General features: G+C 49.8%; 12 protein-coding genes across 12 annotated transcripts; 5 read left to right on the top strand and 7 right to left on the bottom strand.

The window, feature by feature from the left end:
- Nucleotides 1–1,398: 1,398 nt before the first annotated feature.
- Nucleotides 1,399–2,252, top strand: BDQ94DRAFT_149066 (uncharacterized protein). The gene has a single exon (XM_026767308.1). The coding sequence runs from the start codon at nucleotides 1,458–1,460 to the stop codon at nucleotides 1,689–1,691; it is 234 nt and encodes a 77-aa protein (XP_026623466.1). The 5' UTR covers nucleotides 1,399–1,457; the 3' UTR covers nucleotides 1,692–2,252.
- A 248-nt stretch (nucleotides 2,253–2,500) lies between these two features.
- On the bottom strand, nucleotides 2,501–3,151 carry BDQ94DRAFT_149064 (uncharacterized protein). The gene has a single exon (XM_026767307.1). It carries the CDS (start codon nucleotides 2,849–2,851, stop codon nucleotides 2,609–2,611), a length of 243 nt encoding a protein of 80 aa, XP_026623465.1. The 5' UTR covers nucleotides 2,852–3,151; the 3' UTR covers nucleotides 2,501–2,608.
- A 49-nt stretch (nucleotides 3,152–3,200) lies between these two features.
- BDQ94DRAFT_149063 (uncharacterized protein) lies at nucleotides 3,201–4,183 on the top strand. Its single transcript, XM_026767306.1, has one exon. It carries the CDS (start codon nucleotides 3,648–3,650, stop codon nucleotides 3,912–3,914), a length of 267 nt encoding a protein of 88 aa, XP_026623464.1. The 5' UTR covers nucleotides 3,201–3,647; the 3' UTR covers nucleotides 3,915–4,183.
- Nucleotides 4,184–4,253: 70 nt separating this feature from the next.
- On the bottom strand, nucleotides 4,254–4,530 carry BDQ94DRAFT_149062 (uncharacterized protein). The gene has a single exon (XM_026767305.1). The coding sequence runs from the start codon at nucleotides 4,443–4,445 to the stop codon at nucleotides 4,272–4,274; it is 174 nt and encodes a 57-aa protein (XP_026623463.1). The 5' UTR covers nucleotides 4,446–4,530; the 3' UTR covers nucleotides 4,254–4,271.
- BDQ94DRAFT_149061 (uncharacterized protein) lies at nucleotides 4,529–4,919 on the top strand. Its single transcript, XM_026767304.1, has one exon. The coding sequence runs from the start codon at nucleotides 4,563–4,565 to the stop codon at nucleotides 4,728–4,730; it is 168 nt and encodes a 55-aa protein (XP_026623462.1). The 5' UTR covers nucleotides 4,529–4,562; the 3' UTR covers nucleotides 4,731–4,919.
- Nucleotides 4,920–5,507: 588 nt separating this feature from the next.
- BDQ94DRAFT_149060 (uncharacterized protein) lies at nucleotides 5,508–6,110 on the top strand. Its single transcript, XM_026767303.1, has one exon. The coding sequence runs from the start codon at nucleotides 5,650–5,652 to the stop codon at nucleotides 5,932–5,934; it is 285 nt and encodes a 94-aa protein (XP_026623461.1). The 5' UTR covers nucleotides 5,508–5,649; the 3' UTR covers nucleotides 5,935–6,110.
- Nucleotides 6,111–6,965: 855 nt separating this feature from the next.
- Nucleotides 6,966–7,577, bottom strand: BDQ94DRAFT_149059 (uncharacterized protein). The gene is made up of 2 exons (XM_026767302.1): nucleotides 7,524–7,577; nucleotides 6,966–7,468 (listed from the first exon to the last, which is right to left on the bottom strand). Exons 1-2 carry the CDS (start codon nucleotides 7,565–7,567, stop codon nucleotides 7,345–7,347), a joined length of 168 nt encoding a protein of 55 aa, XP_026623460.1. The 5' UTR covers nucleotides 7,568–7,577; the 3' UTR covers nucleotides 6,966–7,344.
- Nucleotides 7,578–9,923: 2,346 nt separating this feature from the next.
- Nucleotides 9,924–10,916, bottom strand: BDQ94DRAFT_76409 (uncharacterized protein). Its single transcript, XM_026776482.1, has 3 exons — nucleotides 10,792–10,916; nucleotides 10,613–10,737; nucleotides 9,924–10,551 (listed from the first exon to the last, which is right to left on the bottom strand). Exons 1-3 carry the CDS (start codon nucleotides 10,807–10,809, stop codon nucleotides 10,245–10,247), a joined length of 450 nt encoding a protein of 149 aa, XP_026623459.1. The 5' UTR covers nucleotides 10,810–10,916; the 3' UTR covers nucleotides 9,924–10,244.
- On the bottom strand, nucleotides 10,741–11,592 carry BDQ94DRAFT_76404 (uncharacterized protein). Its single transcript, XM_026776481.1, has one exon. It carries the CDS (start codon nucleotides 11,502–11,504, stop codon nucleotides 11,025–11,027), a length of 480 nt encoding a protein of 159 aa, XP_026623458.1. The 5' UTR covers nucleotides 11,505–11,592; the 3' UTR covers nucleotides 10,741–11,024.
- Nucleotides 11,593–12,698: 1,106 nt separating this feature from the next.
- On the bottom strand, nucleotides 12,699–13,013 carry BDQ94DRAFT_76389 (uncharacterized protein). The gene has a single exon (XM_026776480.1). The coding sequence runs from the start codon at nucleotides 12,908–12,910 to the stop codon at nucleotides 12,740–12,742; it is 171 nt and encodes a 56-aa protein (XP_026623457.1). The 5' UTR covers nucleotides 12,911–13,013; the 3' UTR covers nucleotides 12,699–12,739.
- A 2,156-nt stretch (nucleotides 13,014–15,169) lies between these two features.
- BDQ94DRAFT_149040 (uncharacterized protein) lies at nucleotides 15,170–16,225 on the bottom strand. The gene is made up of 2 exons (XM_026767301.1): nucleotides 15,975–16,225; nucleotides 15,170–15,872 (listed from the first exon to the last, which is right to left on the bottom strand). The coding sequence occupies exon 2, from the start codon at nucleotides 15,866–15,868 to the stop codon at nucleotides 15,614–15,616; it is 255 nt and encodes an 84-aa protein (XP_026623456.1). The 5' UTR covers nucleotides 15,869–15,872; nucleotides 15,975–16,225; the 3' UTR covers nucleotides 15,170–15,613.
- A 1,524-nt stretch (nucleotides 16,226–17,749) lies between these two features.
- Nucleotides 17,750–19,477, top strand: BDQ94DRAFT_76332 (tRNA wybutosine-synthesizing 3 family protein). Its single transcript, XM_026776479.1, has 2 exons — nucleotides 17,750–18,614; nucleotides 18,839–19,477. The coding sequence occupies exons 1-2, from the start codon at nucleotides 18,120–18,122 to the stop codon at nucleotides 19,367–19,369; spliced, it is 1,026 nt and encodes a 341-aa protein (XP_026623455.1). The 5' UTR covers nucleotides 17,750–18,119; the 3' UTR covers nucleotides 19,370–19,477.
- Nucleotides 19,478–19,689: the final 212 nt, after the last annotated feature.

Below are 19,689 nucleotides of genomic sequence, written 5' to 3'. Positions count from 1 at the left end.
AAAAAAAAAAAAAAAAAAAAAAAAAAAAAAAAGAAAATAGAAAGGGAAGAAAGCGAGAGCCTCGGGGATTTCAGTTATGACGTGAGCGTTGAGCACGGAGGGGCTCCCAATGATGATGGCCCGTAATATCAGCCAAAATGGATAGACTGGGCTGGTAAATTATAGTATGTAGTAGTGGGAAACTCGTGAATCAATATAGAAGACACTTGAACGCAGCCAGAGTATTTGGAAGCGCAATGGAAGCTCTAGTAGCAAGAACGGGAGACCAAGACCCGAAGAAACCAGGAGAGAGAGTATGTGGTAGATACCCCAGTCCAAACGAAGGGGAGCAGAGAGCTTTTGAAAGGTTTTCTGTTTGAACCGAGCAGGTGTCACTAGTCTGTTATAAGAATGGTGGTGGTTGTCAGCAAAGCCAGAAGAAATAGCGTCTTCAATGCCTAACAGTAGCGCAATGCAAATGTCAGTAATGATTAGACACCAAAGAAACCGAAGCTGCGAGGAGAACAGGGTCGGGCCTGTTGACCCTTGGCCGTAGAGAACATCCTGGGATTTTGAAGGTGCAAACCGACCATCTGTGGGAGGGCGTGTACACACCCGTCTGCCCTTTCACCCCTTTCGTACCCTTCCTCTCTCTCAATTAGTGCCTGATGCAAAGTCAGAAGAAGGAAAGAAAGGAAATTAATGAACCCACGTAGATCTTGATGCCCAGGGTTACTCGCTAACATGGTTTCTGCAGGAAAGAAAAAGCAATGCGATGACAGGGAAGCCATACCTTCAGTATCGGGAACAGATGCTTATGGCACAGATTGAACTTTCCCCAGATAGGCCAGAAATACGAGGATACTGTTTGAGACTTTACTATCTATGCGAGCCAGAAGGCCAAGGGAGTTGAAAAGAAACCCGAGTACTAAGGAGTTCAGATACTAAGATACTATAGACAATTGGTAATGTGAAGAGATTGGTCGATGTATACACATGACCGGATCGAGAACCTATGCTCCTATACTATCTAATAAACTCTAGGTAGAAAGAATCTAGCGAAACGACGAAGACGGAAAAGGCAAGGTTCTCGAGTCCTAAGAGAGTTATTCTTTATAACCCGTTGTTTAATTATCTCTCTTTTCTTTCACTTTGCAATTTCACGAATGACCCTTGGCAATGACTCAGTCAAGGCGCTTTTCTTCTGAACTAATTTCCGCTTGTGCTGCTCGAAAACAAATAGATAGATTGACTAACTCGGACGGCTCTATCTCGATCACCCAAAAGGATTTCCCAGTGCGACGGGAAGAGACCACAATGGCCTCCTTCTGGGTCGCCGAGTCCGCCGGTCCGTCCGGGAGGCGAAAAGGAAAACGGTTGGATCAAGCGCGTCAAAAACGACACGAGACGCAGGGTACGAGTCCCACGGCTGGCGGAAGCGGAAAGGCGGGAAGATTCGCGATGGGGCCTTCCAAAGAATGCAACAGGTTGTTATTTGGGTCGACTGGGTCCCTGGATACGATGCGGGTATGAGGAGCGAGGAATCATGGCGCGCCTACTACGTTCATACCCGTTCTAGCTACGCGCGACTCTGGTACGTATTAATCAAGACAAGAAAGCGGAGGCGATCTAGTATCATGGTGTCCTCGACCTGTCTCCATGATGGGTATATCATTGGCTCTGCTGGAGAAAATCACCACGCGGGCAATTAATTTGTAGTGGGTGCTAGAATCACCATGGAACCCAGGCTCCGTCATCGGGCAAATGAGTAGTACCAGACGGTTTGGGAAGGGCAATGGGTCGATCCACCATTTCGAGCGACAGAGGAAAAGGATTATTCATTCATATAGAACAATCAAGACAAGATGTGTGGTCCATATCCAGAAGAAATGATAGTGGTGTGATTTTACTATGTTGCGGTGATGGTGTATCTATTGCTGACTCGATGAGAGAACGTGGTGGTGTAAAAAAGGCAGGGAAGGAAAAAAAAAATTATAATAAAAAAAAATATAAAACAGAAACGAAAGAACGAAGAAAAAAAATGTGGAAGGATGGAGTAGCGGTCATGGAAAGGAATAGCGTAGAAGAACGGTCCGCAGACCAGGTGGACCCTGTCCAACGCGCCAGCGACCCATAGACATGGACGGGGACTCACCTAAGACGCAGCTAAAGTATTCACGGTTCCATGGGGATCAGCTGAATCGCTGTAAGGCCCTCGGGTTGGGCGTTTGGCAGGCCCCGGCGACCGCACCAACAGCCACTCTTGTTGCGTCTAGAGCCTGAAGAGGGGCGTAAGTTTGCCAGAAGGCGCAAGTGACGACTGATGACGGAGGAAGGGTACGCCGGGACGGGTAAAGGCGCCGTGACGGAACTCCACCGACCGCTTCAAGTCCTTCCGTCTCCAGTTTGGGGGCTTAGTCGGTTTTCTACTTATTACGGTGTCCTGATTTTCTTGTCATTGGCTTTTTCCTTTTCTTTTCCTTTTTTTTTTTTTTTGCCTTTCCTCCTCGCCTCTCTCTGTTTTCCCTTTCTTCTTTATTTTCCTTTCTTCTTGTCTCCCTTTGGGAGTATTTTATTATTATTATCATTATTAATCTTTTGTTCTAGTTTATTTGTCCTGTTCCTCTCCCTATATTTCAACATTATACTCGGGTGAGCATTGGAACACCGCTGCGGACTGTAATTCACATGACCACTTCGCCATGGCTGAATGGGCGTTGAAACTATCCCAGTTACAGCATTTGTGCCGGGTCTTTGTGCTTTTGGTCTGGTACCAAGATAGGAACTGACTGCAGTAGCTACTTACTAGATAAGATACACTAGCTAAGTACTCCATACATACAGCTGGCAGTACTCCGCTTGTTTCAAACATACGTAAAATACCAGTGTATACCCAGTACTAGCACCAAGCAGTCCAGAGTTCGGCCACAACACATATGCGAAGCAGCGCACTAAGTACTCGAAAATGTCGGAGGTGCTAGGCATCGTTTCTATTAGCCAATGCATCTTCAAGGCGCCAGTTAAAACTGGCTCAGAAACAAGGCCATACGCCACGTCGAATATTTGCCAGCAAGGACAGAATCATTCCAACTAAGGTTTCAGTAAGAGATAGTGCTTACTAGAATCTCCACGGGCAAAAGTCATTGGTAGCACTGGACCAAGTACTATAGAGAACCAGGTATCATGATAACCGCTGCTTGAATAACTCTGCTACATGCATACTGGCTCACTGCGTCGAGCTATTTTACTTTTCAAGCACCATTCCACCCTCAAGAAAAGTTGATCAAGGCTGAGTTCGGGGAAGGGGACATCCTGGCTCCACCCGGGTAAAGCCCGAAGCCCCGAACTTTTAAAGAAAGAGGGGCTGACGGCCCGTGGATGGCAAAAGCTCTGTCGGAACCCTACTAAATACTGCACATCACTAGTTCTTCAATATGGTTGCAGAATATGAATAATCATCGGCAGTACTACTGCCGACCTTGCTGCTGCATACATACTCGACAACAAAGCGGCCCACAAACAACTTCGTCTTGGTCACACTGCACACTACATTGCTTTGCTTTACTTACAGGAGGGGACGGCAACGCACATTGCACAGGCAACAATCAGAAGACTAGTAGAAAAAAATATTTTTTATTTTTTTTTTCTTTCTTTTGTTTAGGGAAGGAATGGAAAGGAAGTGTGGGAATCCAGCCTTAATGTCCCACTTTCTTTCCTCATGCTGTGTTCCTTTGTCCCGAGTACTTTTCTCCTCTCAACGGAGTTGGTCGCTCTGTTTGGAACCGCACTCAACAGCTCTCAACACATTTACTTCCTTTTCTCCGTCTTTCAATTCTTCGATGGGGATACTCATTAGGAAGGTGGTTGGCTCTACCTCTTGGTATTTTCTTCTCAATTCCCAGAGCTGCGGTACCAAGGGGGGCGGGCAATGTTGAACCATGGTTGCTTGTCACTTAGTGTACCACACATCGGGGGCTCGGAGCAACGTATCGTGGCTTTCTTACCAAGCAGACAGTGTCTCGAACCAGCCCACTAATTTCATCCTCAACGCATCCTCAAAAATGATCATTGGGATTGTCGGGGCTTTGTTTGCCGGTACCTGGGCACTCCTTACATACATACCATGATCCGATGACCGGCCGGGGATAGTGGGTAAAACTTCAGAGAGAAAAAAAGGACGTCTTCGCAGACAAAGGAGGAGGGGTGGGGAAAAGGGAGCACGCCAAACTTGGTCATCAGCTGCAACCAGCCTAGAAGGTAAGTAGGTACTTTGCAGCTAACTAAAGTTGTTGTCATTGCTCAATGATACATGCCTGCCCGCCTTTGCTGCATCGCGCATGCGAGGAACAGCCACTAACTACCCTTACTTCACAGCTTGGCTGCATCCTCGTCAGGCCGTCGTTTGTCTGTCGAAAGGGTAAATGAAACATTGCTGATAGGACGCTACCGTATGGTCGTTGTATCATGATACAAGGTACATACGAGGGTAGTATAGTATACTACTTACATACAACAAGGTACGCCCCGGGCCTGCGCCGGACAGAAAGGCAGAATATGTATGCTTCGCAGTAGTGCCCGCGTGCATGCAGCGGCTGCCTTGTTGTGGTCAAGGCTTTACTTATCCAACACACATCCCTGCGGCCAATCTGGCATCATTTGATTGGGGCAGCAGGACTGGGAACTCCCTCCAACTTGGCTCCCAAACAAGCAAACATCTGCACCATCTTAATTCTTCACGATCTTGTCTCTAATATGACTCGTCATCCGCGGAAGCCTGCATCTTCCAGAGCCAAGTGTTATGACAGACTGGCAGAAGAAAGAAAGATAATGAAAACAAAACTAAAATAAAAGCGAAACCTTGGGTGAAGAATCATCGAGTAAAATGAATGGACCGAACCCTCACTCACCATACGCACGAGTTACTTGCCGATATACCACCCTGGTCCAACACTCGGCCCTTGTGGTCAATGAGGGGTTGGCCTACCTACCTTTTAACCCATGGCCCCCAATATCCAGGATCCCTTGCATCCTTCCCACCATACCTGGGGCATGTTTCGAACGGTACGGTCCAACCCGTCCGCAAGGGCTATCAGCAATAGATCCTGCTCAGATATGCAGCTTGAGACTTGACTTGGATAGAATTGAGCGGGATCAAGGCATCAGGCATATCGCGTGGATCATCCACACCCACCGCTACCCACCGTTTGTTACCCAGATTCCCCTCGTTTCTCTCCCTCGCCTTGGGGTTGATTGCATGCGTGCATGCATGCATGATCAAACGAAAACTGAAAAGGGATGGGATGGTACCTGAGGTTGCAAGGAACCAACATACACATACATGGTTCCAGGGCCCATACTTCAAAGTTACCACAGGCATGTTAGATACGTAGTAGAAAGAGAAAGAGGGGGAGGTGGGTGGGCGCCCGGACCGGGACATGCGAGATACTCCCGCGCGCGGCGGATGTACCGTCCCATTGCCCCGAAAGGGGGGGAACCACCAACTCTAGTAGTCTTTCATCATTGCCCTGAAGAGAAAGAAATTGCGATTTTCAGCCAATAGCGAATTTCGCCCAGACCATTTCGAATTACGATTGGGTCACGGAGTGTGGAAAATCTTGATGATTGGTATGAGGAGTTTTCAAGTGTGACCATCATCATCTATCATCGTTGATGTTGTTGCAACGCTACGGAGTACTACTACCAATCACTTCCATGTTCATAAGTGGTAGCACTACTACCCTTAGTAGTCAGACAAAAGAATCACGATTCCCCCCCGCCTCCTTGGAAATATCTCCAGATACAATCTACGCGGAAAGGGATACCGTGGCACGCCTCCTTGAAACCGATTCAGTGCCATGGATTCCATCTATCTTTACCTTGAAGGAACCTGACACACAAAGAAACAGTTTTGTTGGGTATACGGTCCGAGGCGCGGGTTATCCATGTTTCATCTAGACTTTACTTACTTCACAGTACTAGGCTTATAATACGATACGCAGACAAAGAGAGAGAAAAGAGAAAGCAGACAATCCAAAACCATCAATCTCAAATGAAGAGAAAATAAAATGAAACGGATTAGGATAAATATTAAAAAGAGAAGGGGGTTTGGCTTGAGCTAGACTAGACTGAAAGGAAGAAAGAAAGAGAAGAAGAAGAAAAGAAGCCACGCTATCTAGATTTGGTGGGAAAAGAGGCAAACTTCCCTTCCTTTTTCCACATTCTGCTAACAAACTCTTCCCCACTTACCACCAACCACCGTGAATATTACATGGTTACCGAATGTAGTTACTTAGGTAGTAAGTCATACTACTATCATACTACTACTACTACTACTACTACATAGACTACTACTCACTTACTCGATTTGCTCAGATTTGTACGTAAGCTATGGGGTAACGGTGTTTGGGGGCCGAAAAAAATAGTACAGATAATTTTTCTCCCGTCTGGACGAATGATAAAAAGACACACAGCCTAGATCGCATACCATTTGTTCTGAAAGAGAAATAAAAAAAAAAGTGGGAAAACGATCAAAGTGGAGAGAAACAATGGAAGGAAAGGAAGGAAGGAAGAGGGCGAAGGAGTGAGTAAGATTACTCGACTAAGAATGTCCCCGCAAAAAGCAGCTCGTTTTCACGGTGGGTACGAGTGATGCAAGTCAGTCCAAAGGTTAAGCGACAGCCGCGGCGCTATCCCATTGGCGTAGGAGGAGCCCATGAGTTACCGACACCTCGATTCTGGTTGGGTCCAGCAGGGAAAGGAGCGCTCCGAACCGTAGTCGCACGGCAGCTGATTGGCACACGGCGCGGGGACCATGGGCACCAAATCCCGGTGAATTTAGGTTCCCTTTTCTTCTCCTGCCGGTTCATGGTCAGCGGTACGCACCACCAGTGGTTGGGTCGCTCGGAGGATGTTCGGTTCCGGCGATAATACCTTGAGTTACCGTGCGGTGAGCGGCATGTGTACCGGGGCTCAAATTGCGCTGCGATACGGAGTAGCTTTTCTCGCGTCTTATTGGGTCGGCGGGGCCGCCAGCTATGTCCTTTCCATGGATCAGACCTCCTACTGGAGCTCATACGAAGGGGCATCGAAGGTCCCGGCCACATGGGATGATGGAGCAAAAATAATTAAAGTGGCGATGGGAAAGTGTCCTCGCGCTTGAGAGATAGACAGAGTGGATTCAACCCTCTGCTTCTCTTGTCTCAAAATGCGTGCCCACCTAACCACGCTCTCCCCTCCGTCCTGTGGAAAGGAGTGGAGGTCACTATACACGGGCGGAATGGGAGGGGATCCATTAGGCGGTGAGCCTGGTTACCGGGATTACCGTCACGTTTGAACGAATTCTAGTGGCAAGCAGGGCGCTTCCACTTATGCATGATTACAGACACTGTATCCGAGGGCTGGTAACAGTGGTGCGGCTCCAGCGGTCACAGTGGGTATGAACACCCCGAGCACGACACCGTGTCGAGCTGAAAACAGATGAAAGGCCTGACTACCTTAAGTAAGTCCACAAGCTGATACCAAACCCACTACGAGGTTGCACCGACATGATAGGCTCGATCCGCGCTTGCCCACCTGCCGCTTCAGGCATCTTAATCGGGGGATATTGTGGCGGTGTCGAGCACGACGATGAGATAGTAATCTTGAACCAGGTTGCAAAATGCTTGTGTGCGTCCTTGTGCAATGACAAATTAGGCTGACATTCACCCCCTATCAAAGGAGTAGTAGTAGTAGTACTGTGTATGCCTCTGGATCAAGTCGCATGTATGATGCGTAAGACCATCCTTTGGCGTTGGCCCTGTGACAAAGGAAGGCGTTTAGATATTTAGTATGAGCGAGCGGCGCCCCCCTAGCTTCAGTTAGTTGATAAAGGGAAGGGCCGTGAGACACACTTTTAGTGGGGAGTTCTAAGTTTCCCAGTGCTACAGCCTTGGGACGGCGCCAGACGGGCATGACCATGGCCCGATCGGTAGCGATTGAAAATAACTTGCATTAGCGTCACCCGGTTCAATTTCTGTCGAGCGGGAAACGGTCATAGGTATTGGGGGACAACGTTTTTTCCCTTCTCGGAGAGATAGCACCCGTGTCCTGGAGCCTGGGATCGTGTGTGTTTGTGTTTGTGCGGGGTCCGGTGACATATCCAGGATTTAATGAAGTAATGGGAATGGGGCCAGCCAACATCCTTGTTTTATGTCGCAATGGCCAAAGTGGTGTTCTTTTTTTTTTTTTATGAGGGGAAAGAGGTTCCAAACCGGTGAATCTGACAGACAGGCAGACACAGATGCACCCACTGGGCACATGGGAACGGCAAGGGAGCTAGTCTCTAGCCCATCATGGGTAGGTGCTTAGTGGAAGTTAGAAGACGTGGCTGGCAACGACGATTCGCTGTGGAGGCAGAGTCATCACCGCTCTCATCCGCAACAAGTCCAAGCATCTGCAACCTAATCACACTGAGATAGCACGGCCAAGTGCGAACCCCTTTGTGTTCCCACCCTCCATAATCCGGCGAGTCCATCATTAACTGATTATCTCTTGCGTAGGAGATCGGGGATTGGGTGCATGAGTCGTCAACGTAGACGAAGGAAGCAGCAGCATGACATCAGTCGTCGGTATCGTGTGACAGCAGTAAATTCCGTTTTTGAGGAGCGCTGAAATAACATTTTCTTTAACAAGGTTTTGTCGTAGGCATTTCATTTCTTTTATCCCTTTTATTTAATTTGTTCTATGGTTTTTTTTTACCCCTCTCTTTCGCGGCCGTCATCACTCCCATAGTGAATCTTTAATCTATTCTAGTCTGGTAACTTGTCCACTTAGCTTGTATTTTGTGGCTGGAAACTAATTTGGTTAGCTACGGCCTGAGAAGATACCCTCCTTTAACTACGACGATACGAGAATCGCTTTATCCAGCAATTGAGCATGAGCCGATATGGATTCAAAGATTTAGAGAAAAGATAATCGCAAACGAATTTTGGCTCTCGAGCACACAATAATTCCCAATCCGACCATGACGGGGCGTCAGCAGAACAAGATTGTCGGAATTGCACGGTCGCAAACGGAGCCGAGGATTGGTGCTGTGACCCGGATGCAGAGGCGCTTGTGTCAGGGCGTTGGGCAACCGGCCCCCCTATCATCGTCGCCCTGCTAGTCATTCTCCTGGTCATGTCCACGACGGGCCGCCCCGACTCCCGCCGATCTTATGCAGGAAGTGTAGTGTGTGTGAGAGAGACAAAGTGTGTGAGTGTATGTCTTGGAGTGTGTGAGAGTGCGAGGACCATGTTATCCAAGTCATCCTCTTTCCTCATTCGGAGTCCACTACATATGACGGTTACTACTAGGGATGAAAAAGGCAATTAATGTCAGCAAGCTGTCTCAGGATAGTCAACCATCTCTGTCAATGCGCTTTGGCGGGCCAAATGAATGGCACTCGAGCCTTCCTTCCACTTCCAGCTTGCAACACCCTCCAGCCTCAATGGCCCCTTCGCACCTTCCAATCCTTACGCTTCCCTTCTCTCTGTTTTCCCCTTCCCCCTCCTTCACCTTCTAGATCCACCTTCTGTCGCTCCTCATCTCTGTCACTGAGTACTAACGACTTGCGTTTCTTGATGCGTGTGGTTTCGCTTTCTTGACCTACAGCGAGAAAGCTCATCCATTGCTTCTTGAACAGTATAGATAAGAGTCCTCGTCTCGCACACACCCCAATGACTGGAAGAAACCCAGGTAAGGTGCTCCCACATTAGCACACCGCACAAGGTCCATGCAGCTCGCTCATATCATGCAAGTAGATTAAGGATGCTACAACAAACCAGAAGAATTGCGTTTTCCCGCTTGCTGTTCCACATGTTGAACTGTCAGAGCCCAGCCCAGCCCAGCCCAGCCAGCCTCACTTTTTCGCCCATACAACACACATAATATTGCTTCCTCCTAAGGGCCCAAACAAATGGAGATGGCTTTTGGCTTGGGGGCCTGAGGGTGGTGGTATCTTTTGCTTTGGTACCATACAAGCGGGAACGGAAACAAAAACAGAAACCGAAACCAAACCGGCGGCCGGAAACGCGGTAATACTATAACCGGTAATAATGCGGCGTTACGACGGTCGCAACTGGGGGCGCGCTATAATTTCATTTCCTCTTTAGCTCATTACCTTCCCTAACTGGTGCATTGCCCTTTCCTCTCCTTCGTCCATTAGTCTCCCTTGCCACGTTTTTCTCGACCCTCAGCGGCCCCGTGCATTGGCGTCCGCGTCTTTCCGTTGCCGCCTGAACCCACCATCACCTGCGTGGTGGGCTCTTTTTTTTTTTTTTTTGTTTTTCCCCCTGGTTGTCGTTGTCTCCGGTATCTCCAGGATCCAGCTCCACCGTGACCAACGCCGATTCTTCTTGGCCGCCAGCAACGTCCATGGTTCTATGGTGGCTGGTGATCTTTGGGCGCAGGGGTTCGAGGAAGTACTTCCGCGGCCCAACTTGGGGCATCCAGTCATCATGCGTCATCATCGTGATGATGCTTGGTTGTTTGTCCACCATGGGAGGCAACATTGAGACTGCCAGAGAATGGTACCAAGAACCTCTTGAGATACTACTGCAGGAGGTATTAGGAACCAAGGTACTACTCCTACGTGTAGGTAAGTAAGGTACCTTACTACTCTCCAAGTCTCCGAGAGCAAAGCACGAAGCTTCGGGGCAATTGGCCAGGCCGGAGAGCCGCGTTTGTCGGTGGGAAGGCGGTCTGGAATCCTTCCACTTGGGATCTAATCATCGTTTGGACCTGAACAGTATTAGTTTACCGCCGGCAACGGGAAGAGCAAGACGGGAAGCTCGCCATGCTAACTGGGATCATCGATCAGCCCGCATACGGTTACGGTCACGTGACGACAGGGGGGCCTATGAGCAGGCGCCCTGGGTCAGCCCATCACAACATCCTCGCCCGTTTTGGGGCTGGCGTGGCTGTCGGAAACAGTCGGTAATGCATCCATGGCGGGATGACAGAGCGATTGGCCTGGGGTGGTGGTTCAGTGGCTTGGCCCTAAGGAAGAAGGAGGCACAGAACCAGGTTCACCTCCCGACCTGTCTGTGCTCGCTCGGGTAGAAAGTGTGTCTGTGGGCAAAGTGCGAGCGATCTTCCCTCACATTATGACGTGGCGAAACGAGCAGACAAACAACTCCAGATGGCCCTGCCCTGCTGCCCTGCCACCCTCCGATCCAAGGGGAGAGATCTGGGCTTTCAGCGCCACGAACTTGCACCAGAATCTCTCTTCTGTCCAACCCCCATCTCAGTTCTGGATTAATTCGGTTCGGGTCGGTTCGAGTCGCGCATCTGACCCCCTGCACATGGGAACATCGTGTGATAAAGAGCCTGGGAATCCAGGTGTGACAGCCTGTACGAGGGCTCTGGGTGGTACACTTAACACTCCCCGTCCAGGCGTCCCGTCGCGTGACGTTGGGATGGGAGGTTAGGCTCGGGAAGAAGAGTTTGGTGACCGATGCCTGATCTGGTAGGGATGGCTTGTAACCACTTGACTCGCTAATGCGCATTTCTCTACCCTCTTGGGCCCTAAGCCGTCAAGGTGGCAAAACCGAAGCAGATGCACACAGGCCACACAACCCTCGAGATCCCCGCTCGCAGAACTAAACGATCAGATTCCCCTACATACCCCTTCGGTCTTTAGTGCTCACAGTCACGGGCGATGCGGGCAATTTCCTCTTCTTTCTAGCCTAAGTTAACTCCAGCGTCCCAACACGTTGCTAGCTGGACATAGAACGCGATGGAGATTAAGTTACTTGGAGCAATAATCAGCTGGTGATGGAATTGCTCAATTCCGCACCATAGTCCTGCTTGCCGGATCTGCTGGCAAGATACATGGGTAGAGCACCCCGGGGGAAGTGGGCTCTCGTAACCAGCGACCAAGGATCTACCGCAAAGCACCCGACGACACATCACATTGCTGATTTTTGCTCCAAGTAACTTAATCTCCGGGCGCGGTCATCAGCCGCAGTCAACCAACCTTGATCACAGTAGGAGTGTACACTCTGCCTTGGGGCCAGCTGTATGCAAGGGTGGAACAATGGCAGCCGGTACTCCTTGTTTCCACCATCTTCTTCCATCATCTCTTCTCCTAGAGAGGAGAGGGGATGGGTGGGATTGCATCGAAGCAGACCCAAGTTCACGTCGGATGAATAGGAGCCAGCGACACCAGCAGCGCGCTATCTAGATTAGGATGTAAATCTTCGAAAAAGCAAACATGCGTCTAGGCCGTCAAGCTCACTGCACGATTGTAGGGAGCCCAAAGTACGAAGTATATCTCCTCTTTGTTAATGACATGGTCCTGATCCCTGCCAACCACTTTACAACCTCAAATGTTTTCTACGGTGTGCTCCTCTACCAGTAAAGGGAAGTAAGAGGAAGGGTACAATAATGGTACACAACCAGCCAACTACACCGTGTCCAGGAAACGACTTCCGTGCCAGGAATAAGAGAAAGGTTGCCAGTCTGCGATTAGTTCTCTTCAGCTCGATTGGGCCCGTATTATTGAGTTGCGCCATCAACTCTTTGTTTGGCTCCAATTACCGAAACAGGTATGACGTTTACTATTTCCGCGTGTCCTCGAAATCGGGGGTATTTTTCATTTACTTTTCTGCGTCTGTATCATTGTTTCTATCTTGTCTACCCCTCCTCCTCTCATGCTAGTTAGGCAGGTAGAGAACGAGGGGGTGGGACTTTGTACACACCTATGTGCCCGGGGAGAAGGAGGAGGAGGGGATGGTAGTTTCTAGTCTCCATTGGAGAGATGAAGAGGGGAGAGGGGGGAAACAGAGGCTCCACAGGCAATAGAAGCAAATACACTTAAGCATATCGAGAGATATCGCGGATCCAGTGCTAAGCGTAGCCGAACAAAGATATCGGCCATACAAAAAGAGTTTTGAGCACGGATATCGCGCATAATCTAGATGGGCCCCACGGCGCACACAATGAAGGCTCAGATTCCGCGTCTCTTTTCCACCCTGGCGCGCTTCCTCCACTGCGGATTTTGTCACCGCTTCTCAAGGGAGTCTCGCTCTTACGGTAGCGAAAATGGGGGATGAGAAAGGGGGACGAATCAAGAAGAAGATGATTGAGCTCCATTGAGGGGAAAAAGAGCGATGATCGCCTATCGAGACCAGAAAGGGAAGTTGGGCAAAGCGATGGGCACTGGGTAAACGATGGGATGCGCGCCTATTGAGCGGAATGCCCCGCCAGTAGTGTGGACAATGGGTCGAATCATGGCCGATCGTCGACAAGCACAAAGTTTCATGGCTTGCAGACAACACAACTTTGTAGAGTCCGGGAGAAGGAATTCGCAGGGCGCTATGGAATTGCAAGTGCTGATTCGGAGACCTCCCTGTCGGGGTGGGTTGTCTCTCCAGCTATTCTTGTGCGGCACACCCACCACCCCCTTTTCCACTATTTCCCTTCTGTGTCCCGCAAGCTTACAGCTGTCTGGTTCGAAGAGGATATGCTTCCGACGTAGCATTGGCTAGACCGGGGAATGTCAACCTGGGGAGAGGGGCTGTACAAATCCTCCCCCACTCAGGTCTTACAAGACGATGGAGCGAAACAAGGAATTGTGCGTTAGCCATTTGGGCACTGATGCAGAGTACGGATGTTTGCTTCAACGGGACGAGGGGAGGCAGTGGCCTGTGAGAGTCAAGTCATAGACGAATTCGCACTCGTGCAGAAGTGGATAACCTGCTGCTGCTGATAGATGGCCAACGTCGTGGAGCTAACGGCACGTCCGACGGCCCGGCTGCGGCGCGCGGACAGCCGGCCATAACATGCACGTCAGTAGTATCATCCTGAAGGCCTGAATCTCAAAAGTCCCGCGCATTCCTTTGGGGGTCATTGGCACGATGGCCATCATCATTGGGGGATGAGAACTGGCGGTAAGGGAATCCCGGGACTAGGTGTTGGAGTATGCCAGGTCCTTAGCGCAGTAAGGAACGAAGGTCGTACCGATTTTACAGGAAAACCGGCCAAAGGGAAGCAAATGTGGTAGCATCCTGAACCTCATGGATCCGGTCGAGAGCCAGAGAGACTGCAGACCAAAGGTACACCACGCAACCATCCGTAACGGGAAGGTTAATACCATCCACAGGGCAATTTGAAGGAGAGACAATATGAGTGGAGATGGAGACACGACGTTACTCACATACAAAGGCCGAAATCTACACACGAGACCAGCGAGTATGGGAGGTCCTGGAGTTTCTCATCCGGGAATATGATCCCCAACCATGAGTCACCCATCCCATCCCTTCCGAGGCTGAACTGTTTTCTTCCTGCACTGGATCAGACGTGACGATGCTATTGGAGTACGTGACCTGTCGGATGATATTTCTTGAGGTCAGTTACGAGATTTCCACAACACGACAAAGGCTTTTGTCGCGGCACTTGGACCATCCTCCGAGTACAACTGGTTGAGGGGTGGGTAACATTGCGCCCGAAGACACACCGCTGGGAGGCTAGGTAGGGAAAGGGAAAGAGGAGGGGCAAGGGGCACAGTGGAAAGGGCCTTGTAATGATTGATACGGCAACTAAAATCCAATAGACGCAGGCGCGGGCAGGCGGGGAGGGGGGCGCAAAAAGGCTAAACAGCGAGGGAACAATAGGTGGTATGGCTTACGAAGGGTTCCATGATCCCAGTCAGAGCTGTCATCCTCTCTTGTGCATACTGGAACCAAACTCTCCCCTCCTCATCTGCGAGAGACGCGTCGATGGTGAAACAACGAAGATGGAGCAGCTGGATATTATCATTATCGACTTGGTAGCCCTAGGCAGACAAGAAGCTCTCCCAGTATCGTAATTGGACGAAGCGGAGACCCGCCGGGACGGCGGCAGGTTCTGAACCATGGAAACAAATGAGACGGTGCAGAAAACTCTTCGAGACCAAAGCACTTTGGTGGGACGGCGCAGGCAATTACCGTGTCAGAACCAAGAACTGAACAGCATCTTGGGACGTCGAGACTAGAGGAATGAATCTAGTGATCCACCGACGGTCTTGGGCGGACACAGCCAGCAAGTGCAATAATCAATCCACCCAGCGTGGCCCCAGGGTGCAGAGCCGGAGCGCAGACACGGTTCGGGTAGGCCCAGTCGGAGGGTCCCGTTCGCGGCTGCGCTTACACCTCCAACCCAGAACACACGGCAGACCTGCCATCACAGGTAGCCAGGAGGTCGTCAAATGCATCCCCATTCTGGCGTGTTCCCCTTTTTATGGGATCGGAGGCCATCAATCCTAGATGCGGCGATTCTCGTCGAGATGGCTCTGGCCTTTTCCCTGCAGTCTTTGAAGCCGAGCGATGTCATTTTCCCTCATGCGGGAGTGTGTGACAGCTCGGAAGTGGCCGTCGGAACTGGTAAACATCCTCCCATGGGATGAGCTCACCATCTGGCGCCAATTTGCCATCTCTCATCTTTGCCGCTCTTGCTCAGTTTTCTCAAGTGATGATGGTATATATATACCTGGGATAATGTTGACGTCCATGGTCTCGATCAGATGAGACGTAGTGGCAAATAACACTGACGAACCAGGAACCTCCTTAAATGTCACCAGGGACCGCCCCAGGTACAAGCCTCCATTGAGCGCGGTGGAAATACAGATTCAAGAAGATCACATTGCGATCACTGTCATGGCCATCCAACATCCGCCAGACAGGGCGTAACTTGGAGACGTGAGGGAGGGCCACATGGGCCATCTCTTGGGTGAGGTTTGCTCATTGTGTTTGCAGAAATCCTCCACAACTGATCTTTTATCATTCAGCCTTGTACTGGACTTCTGAAAGCGTAAAGGTTTCGTCCTCAAAACTGCTTTAAGTCGTTCAAGATTAAGCTGATTCACCTCGAAGCTTAAGATTTTCAGCCTCATGCCTCTAGTTATTGGGGTTCAATCCCAGCAAATTTCTGTTAGCCGCTATTGCTTCTTACAAGACCACCTGATCAGAGGAAGCCACGTTTGCAGCTGAATAACCCACCGACGTCCCTCGAAGAATAGCGCCGATTTCCAAGTTCAGCATATCGGGAAATGATAAACAGCAAAGAAAGAAAGCTCAAAGTGATGTAACAAATGGTCTTGGATGTTGCGATCAGAGTGAAGGATCTTCTTGGTTGCTGGACGACACGAGCGAGGCGCATGGGTCGAGAGTGACTGCGACCGTGGCGTATGCGTTCTCTCGTATCTGCTAATTCGTCGAGAAAGCAATTTTTCGGGTTGGAATAAAACGTAGTAAGTAGGTGCATTCCCCTTTACCTGCACAGAACCTGACGAGGGGCTTAGCTGACGCCAGTCTCAGCATAGTGCAGAATATGCTCATAGCCTAGTGGCGGCGAACTGTATCTACTCGCATTTCACGGTTAGCTTGACTAGCCTCGAGTAGCATCACTGAAGATAAAGTCGAAGTGATATCGTTAGAAATACACATTCTATCATACCTTATCTGGTGTGAAATTCATGCTGAATCTTATGTCTCTGCGTATGTCAAGTGTCTAGAGCAAGACATATCGATAACGGCTTTTCCGCAGTCAATTTCCTCGAGCGGCTGCCTTGCACCTTCACTCACGAGGTCTCTAACAGGTAACTTTGGACTCGAGCTGTCCTTCGAAGAGCATACCAGTGAGCGTCTCAAACAGTTCCAGGATTATTTGAATGGTAGCCCGCTTTTTGCCCTGCAAATAGCTCAGGTCCGTTTTCAGTCTGAAGTGTAACGACTTCATCTGCACATGTTGGGTTTGATGATACATTTACATCGCCCCTCAAGTCTCAGCGAGTTCTTGCGAAAAGGACTATAATAGTATGATTGCAGGGGAGGTATTGTCCTGGTAGGCAACTCCTTCTGGACTTGTCACTTTAGCTTTGTCGATGAATATCCCTCTCCCAGGGGCCCAACAAATTGCGAGGCTCTCCTACCATAAGAAATGAGCCTATGGTGGAGGTGGCTGTGTCAGCTTCAACGTCTCCCACCTTTTCCCGCCTCTGACCCATTCAACAAAGCATACGGGCCCTGTTTCCTCCTTTTCACTTATCTTCTTCTCAGTGCACTCTTGTGGGCTCCGAACAATTATCACTTGTGGTTTAGAGTAGTTGCGCTCGATAGCTCTGCTCTTCCACCGGAGGATGCGGGGAATGACGTGTCTGGGTTGTTGTGGCTAGCGGAATCCGGTGCAGGAGACACTGCAAAGGCTCGGGCTTTCGCTCGCCGGGGAATTGTTATTTGAAGATATTTGCTTTTTATCGCTGTATTTTGGTAGCTCTCTTAGGGGCGGTGTCATCGTACTTTTGTTCCTTCAAACCCTTTCTGGAGAATTCGGACAGTCTGGCAGACGCGCGCCTTTTTTTTTTGGCGCCGGACACTGGAGCTGCTGCCGAAGCGGGAACGGCCCGAGACGATCGACTAGGCATGGATAGGACTTGCGCACTGTTTGGTTTGGTGATTCGTACAGATTTTTAAGTTGCGCGCAAGGAGGTTTACCGGCGGGTAACACTAGCTACTAAGGTATGCCTTGATGCAAGATCGGATGAATTAGAAGAGATATCGAGGGATTCAATGACGATTATGAGCCGTTCGGACGCTATTAGACGAATTCTTTGACCCTGGTCCGGGTACGGGTGTACTCCGTAGCTAGCGACAGATTGACTTTCAGGTGGTTCGACGCGGACAAAGGGACCGGGAACTGAGACCAGAAGGCTGGTAACTTCTGGGGCGCTTTTCGCGTGGGAAAAGCGCGGGTGACTTTCTTTGCTTCCCGCACCGCTAAACTTAGTGCGTTCTCTCGGGAAGTCGACGTCAGGTTCGAGAAGGATTTTGCAGTTCCACAAGGGTGACAAGGCCGTATCAATCAACCAGCCAACAAGGACATATACTTTGCTGTAGTCCTAAATCGAAGTGAGGCATTGGGACTGGAAATCCCTATCGATCCACTCAAATTATCAGCCTTACGCTTCATCGTTCGGAAGGCAAGAGATAGTGGGGGTGTTAACAAAGCAAAGGACCCCTCTAGCGGCCCTTGATCTCTAGACTGCCCATAGTAGTTCATTCCCAACGGTTATTGCATGCGTTCGTTCGAAGGAATCCCAGATAAGCAAGAACCCAATAGTGAACGAAAACACGACAGACCTACCCATGGAAACCTCGTTGACAACCATGATCCCGGAGGTTTTTGAATCTCGCAAGCGCAAGATTCTCGCAGACCTGTCCATCCCCGACGCAGAGTATACTGATCTGTCGCCGAAGGGCTCTGTGGATGAAGGTATTCGCGTCCTCATCAACGATATAAATACCCTGCCAGGGTTGGTGACCACTAGCAGCTGTGCGGGAAGGATCAGTGTGTTCCTGGAGGGGCGAAAGAAGCAACAGCAGCAGCAGCAGCAGCAAGCGGTGTCAGACGAGCAGCAACAGCAGCAGAGGCAGTTCGTACCATCCGGGGGCAAAGGAGCAGGAAAGTGGTTATATGTGTCTCATGAGCCCTTGCAAAAATATGGGAAGGTGCGAGAAAAAGAGCAAGAGCGCCAGCCACTGCATGAGTTGTTTGGGATGATCCCTGGGGATGGCAGGCCTCCCGGGTTGAACAAGGATGGTCAGGCCCCGCGTCTCGTGCGCTTCTCTTTTGAGCCTATGGTATGTCCTTCCCTGCCCCTCTTTTGTTCCCTGCTGGTCCCTGTTCTGTGGGTATCATGGCCACTGTGTATTCCTGTCATGTCACGGGTTGTCCGGGTTCTTAGTGTCAGCCTTACTACTGTTGACCTCCTACTGCCCCCGTAAGCTATGTGAGACTTGCGTTCAGACAGCGAGGCACGTACCTTGTTCTCAAATCCTCACATACTGACAAACTATTCCAATAGATCCTCCATATTATGGCAGCAACACTACACCATGCTCACCCCGTGCTATCTGCCGCTTCAACCTCCGGCTTTCGAGAGAGCGGACTGCAGAGTCTCCGTTGCTTAGAAGCAAATGACATTGAGGGCCCAAGTCCCATCGTCGCTGTGCGATCTGCCGGTCTCTCATTGGAGTCTGTCATCGGGTACTGCGAAGAAACCGATGACGACAATGATGACGGAGGAGAACCCATTATCCGCAGTCTGGTCACAGAAGAGTTTCTTGAAATGCTGGTTAATATTTCGAATGAGAGATTCGCTGTGAATTCTGAACGTAAGGAGAGATTTCGCACGAATTTGTTAGATCTTTGTTCGACGGATCACCATCAACATGGCGCAAAAGGGAGAGGAAAATCAAAGCCCCCTGGTTGGGAGGATCCGGAGAAGCGAAGGGAGAGGATGAGGGCAGAAGGACTGTTGAGGAAGCAGCTTGCGCAAAATCAGAGAAAAGAAGATGATGTGGATTTGGATTTGTCTGGGGCAAGTCTGGAGTGATGAAGGCTCCCGATTTGGCTTTTTATTGGCTATTTATTTAAATCAAAACGGAAATTGGGCTCGAAATAGTTTATGCATAGAAATAAGAAGAAAGGGAATCAATCTCAGTCGCACGATAATATCTCAGTAGAAGAAGGAAATTCGTCGAAACTTGGCCGTATGTAGAGTTGTTTCAGTGAAAAATGAACGTCAGAAGCAAACAGCAGAGCAAGGAGAGCACACAATGGTCCAAATGAGAACGCAAGCCGGTTATGATCCCAAATCACATCGCACGAAATCGCTAAATCCAACCATTTGCATAAATCAAAGTATTCCGTAAG

Source organism: Aspergillus welwitschiae (assembly GCF_003344945.1).
Source record: "Aspergillus welwitschiae strain CBS 139.54b unplaced genomic scaffold BDQ94scaffold_30, whole genome shotgun sequence".
Taxonomy (NCBI): domain Eukaryota; kingdom Fungi; phylum Ascomycota; class Eurotiomycetes; order Eurotiales; family Aspergillaceae; genus Aspergillus; species Aspergillus welwitschiae.
The sequence above is the reverse complement of the archived record's forward strand: the minus strand, read 5'-3'. Positions and strand labels throughout refer to the sequence as shown.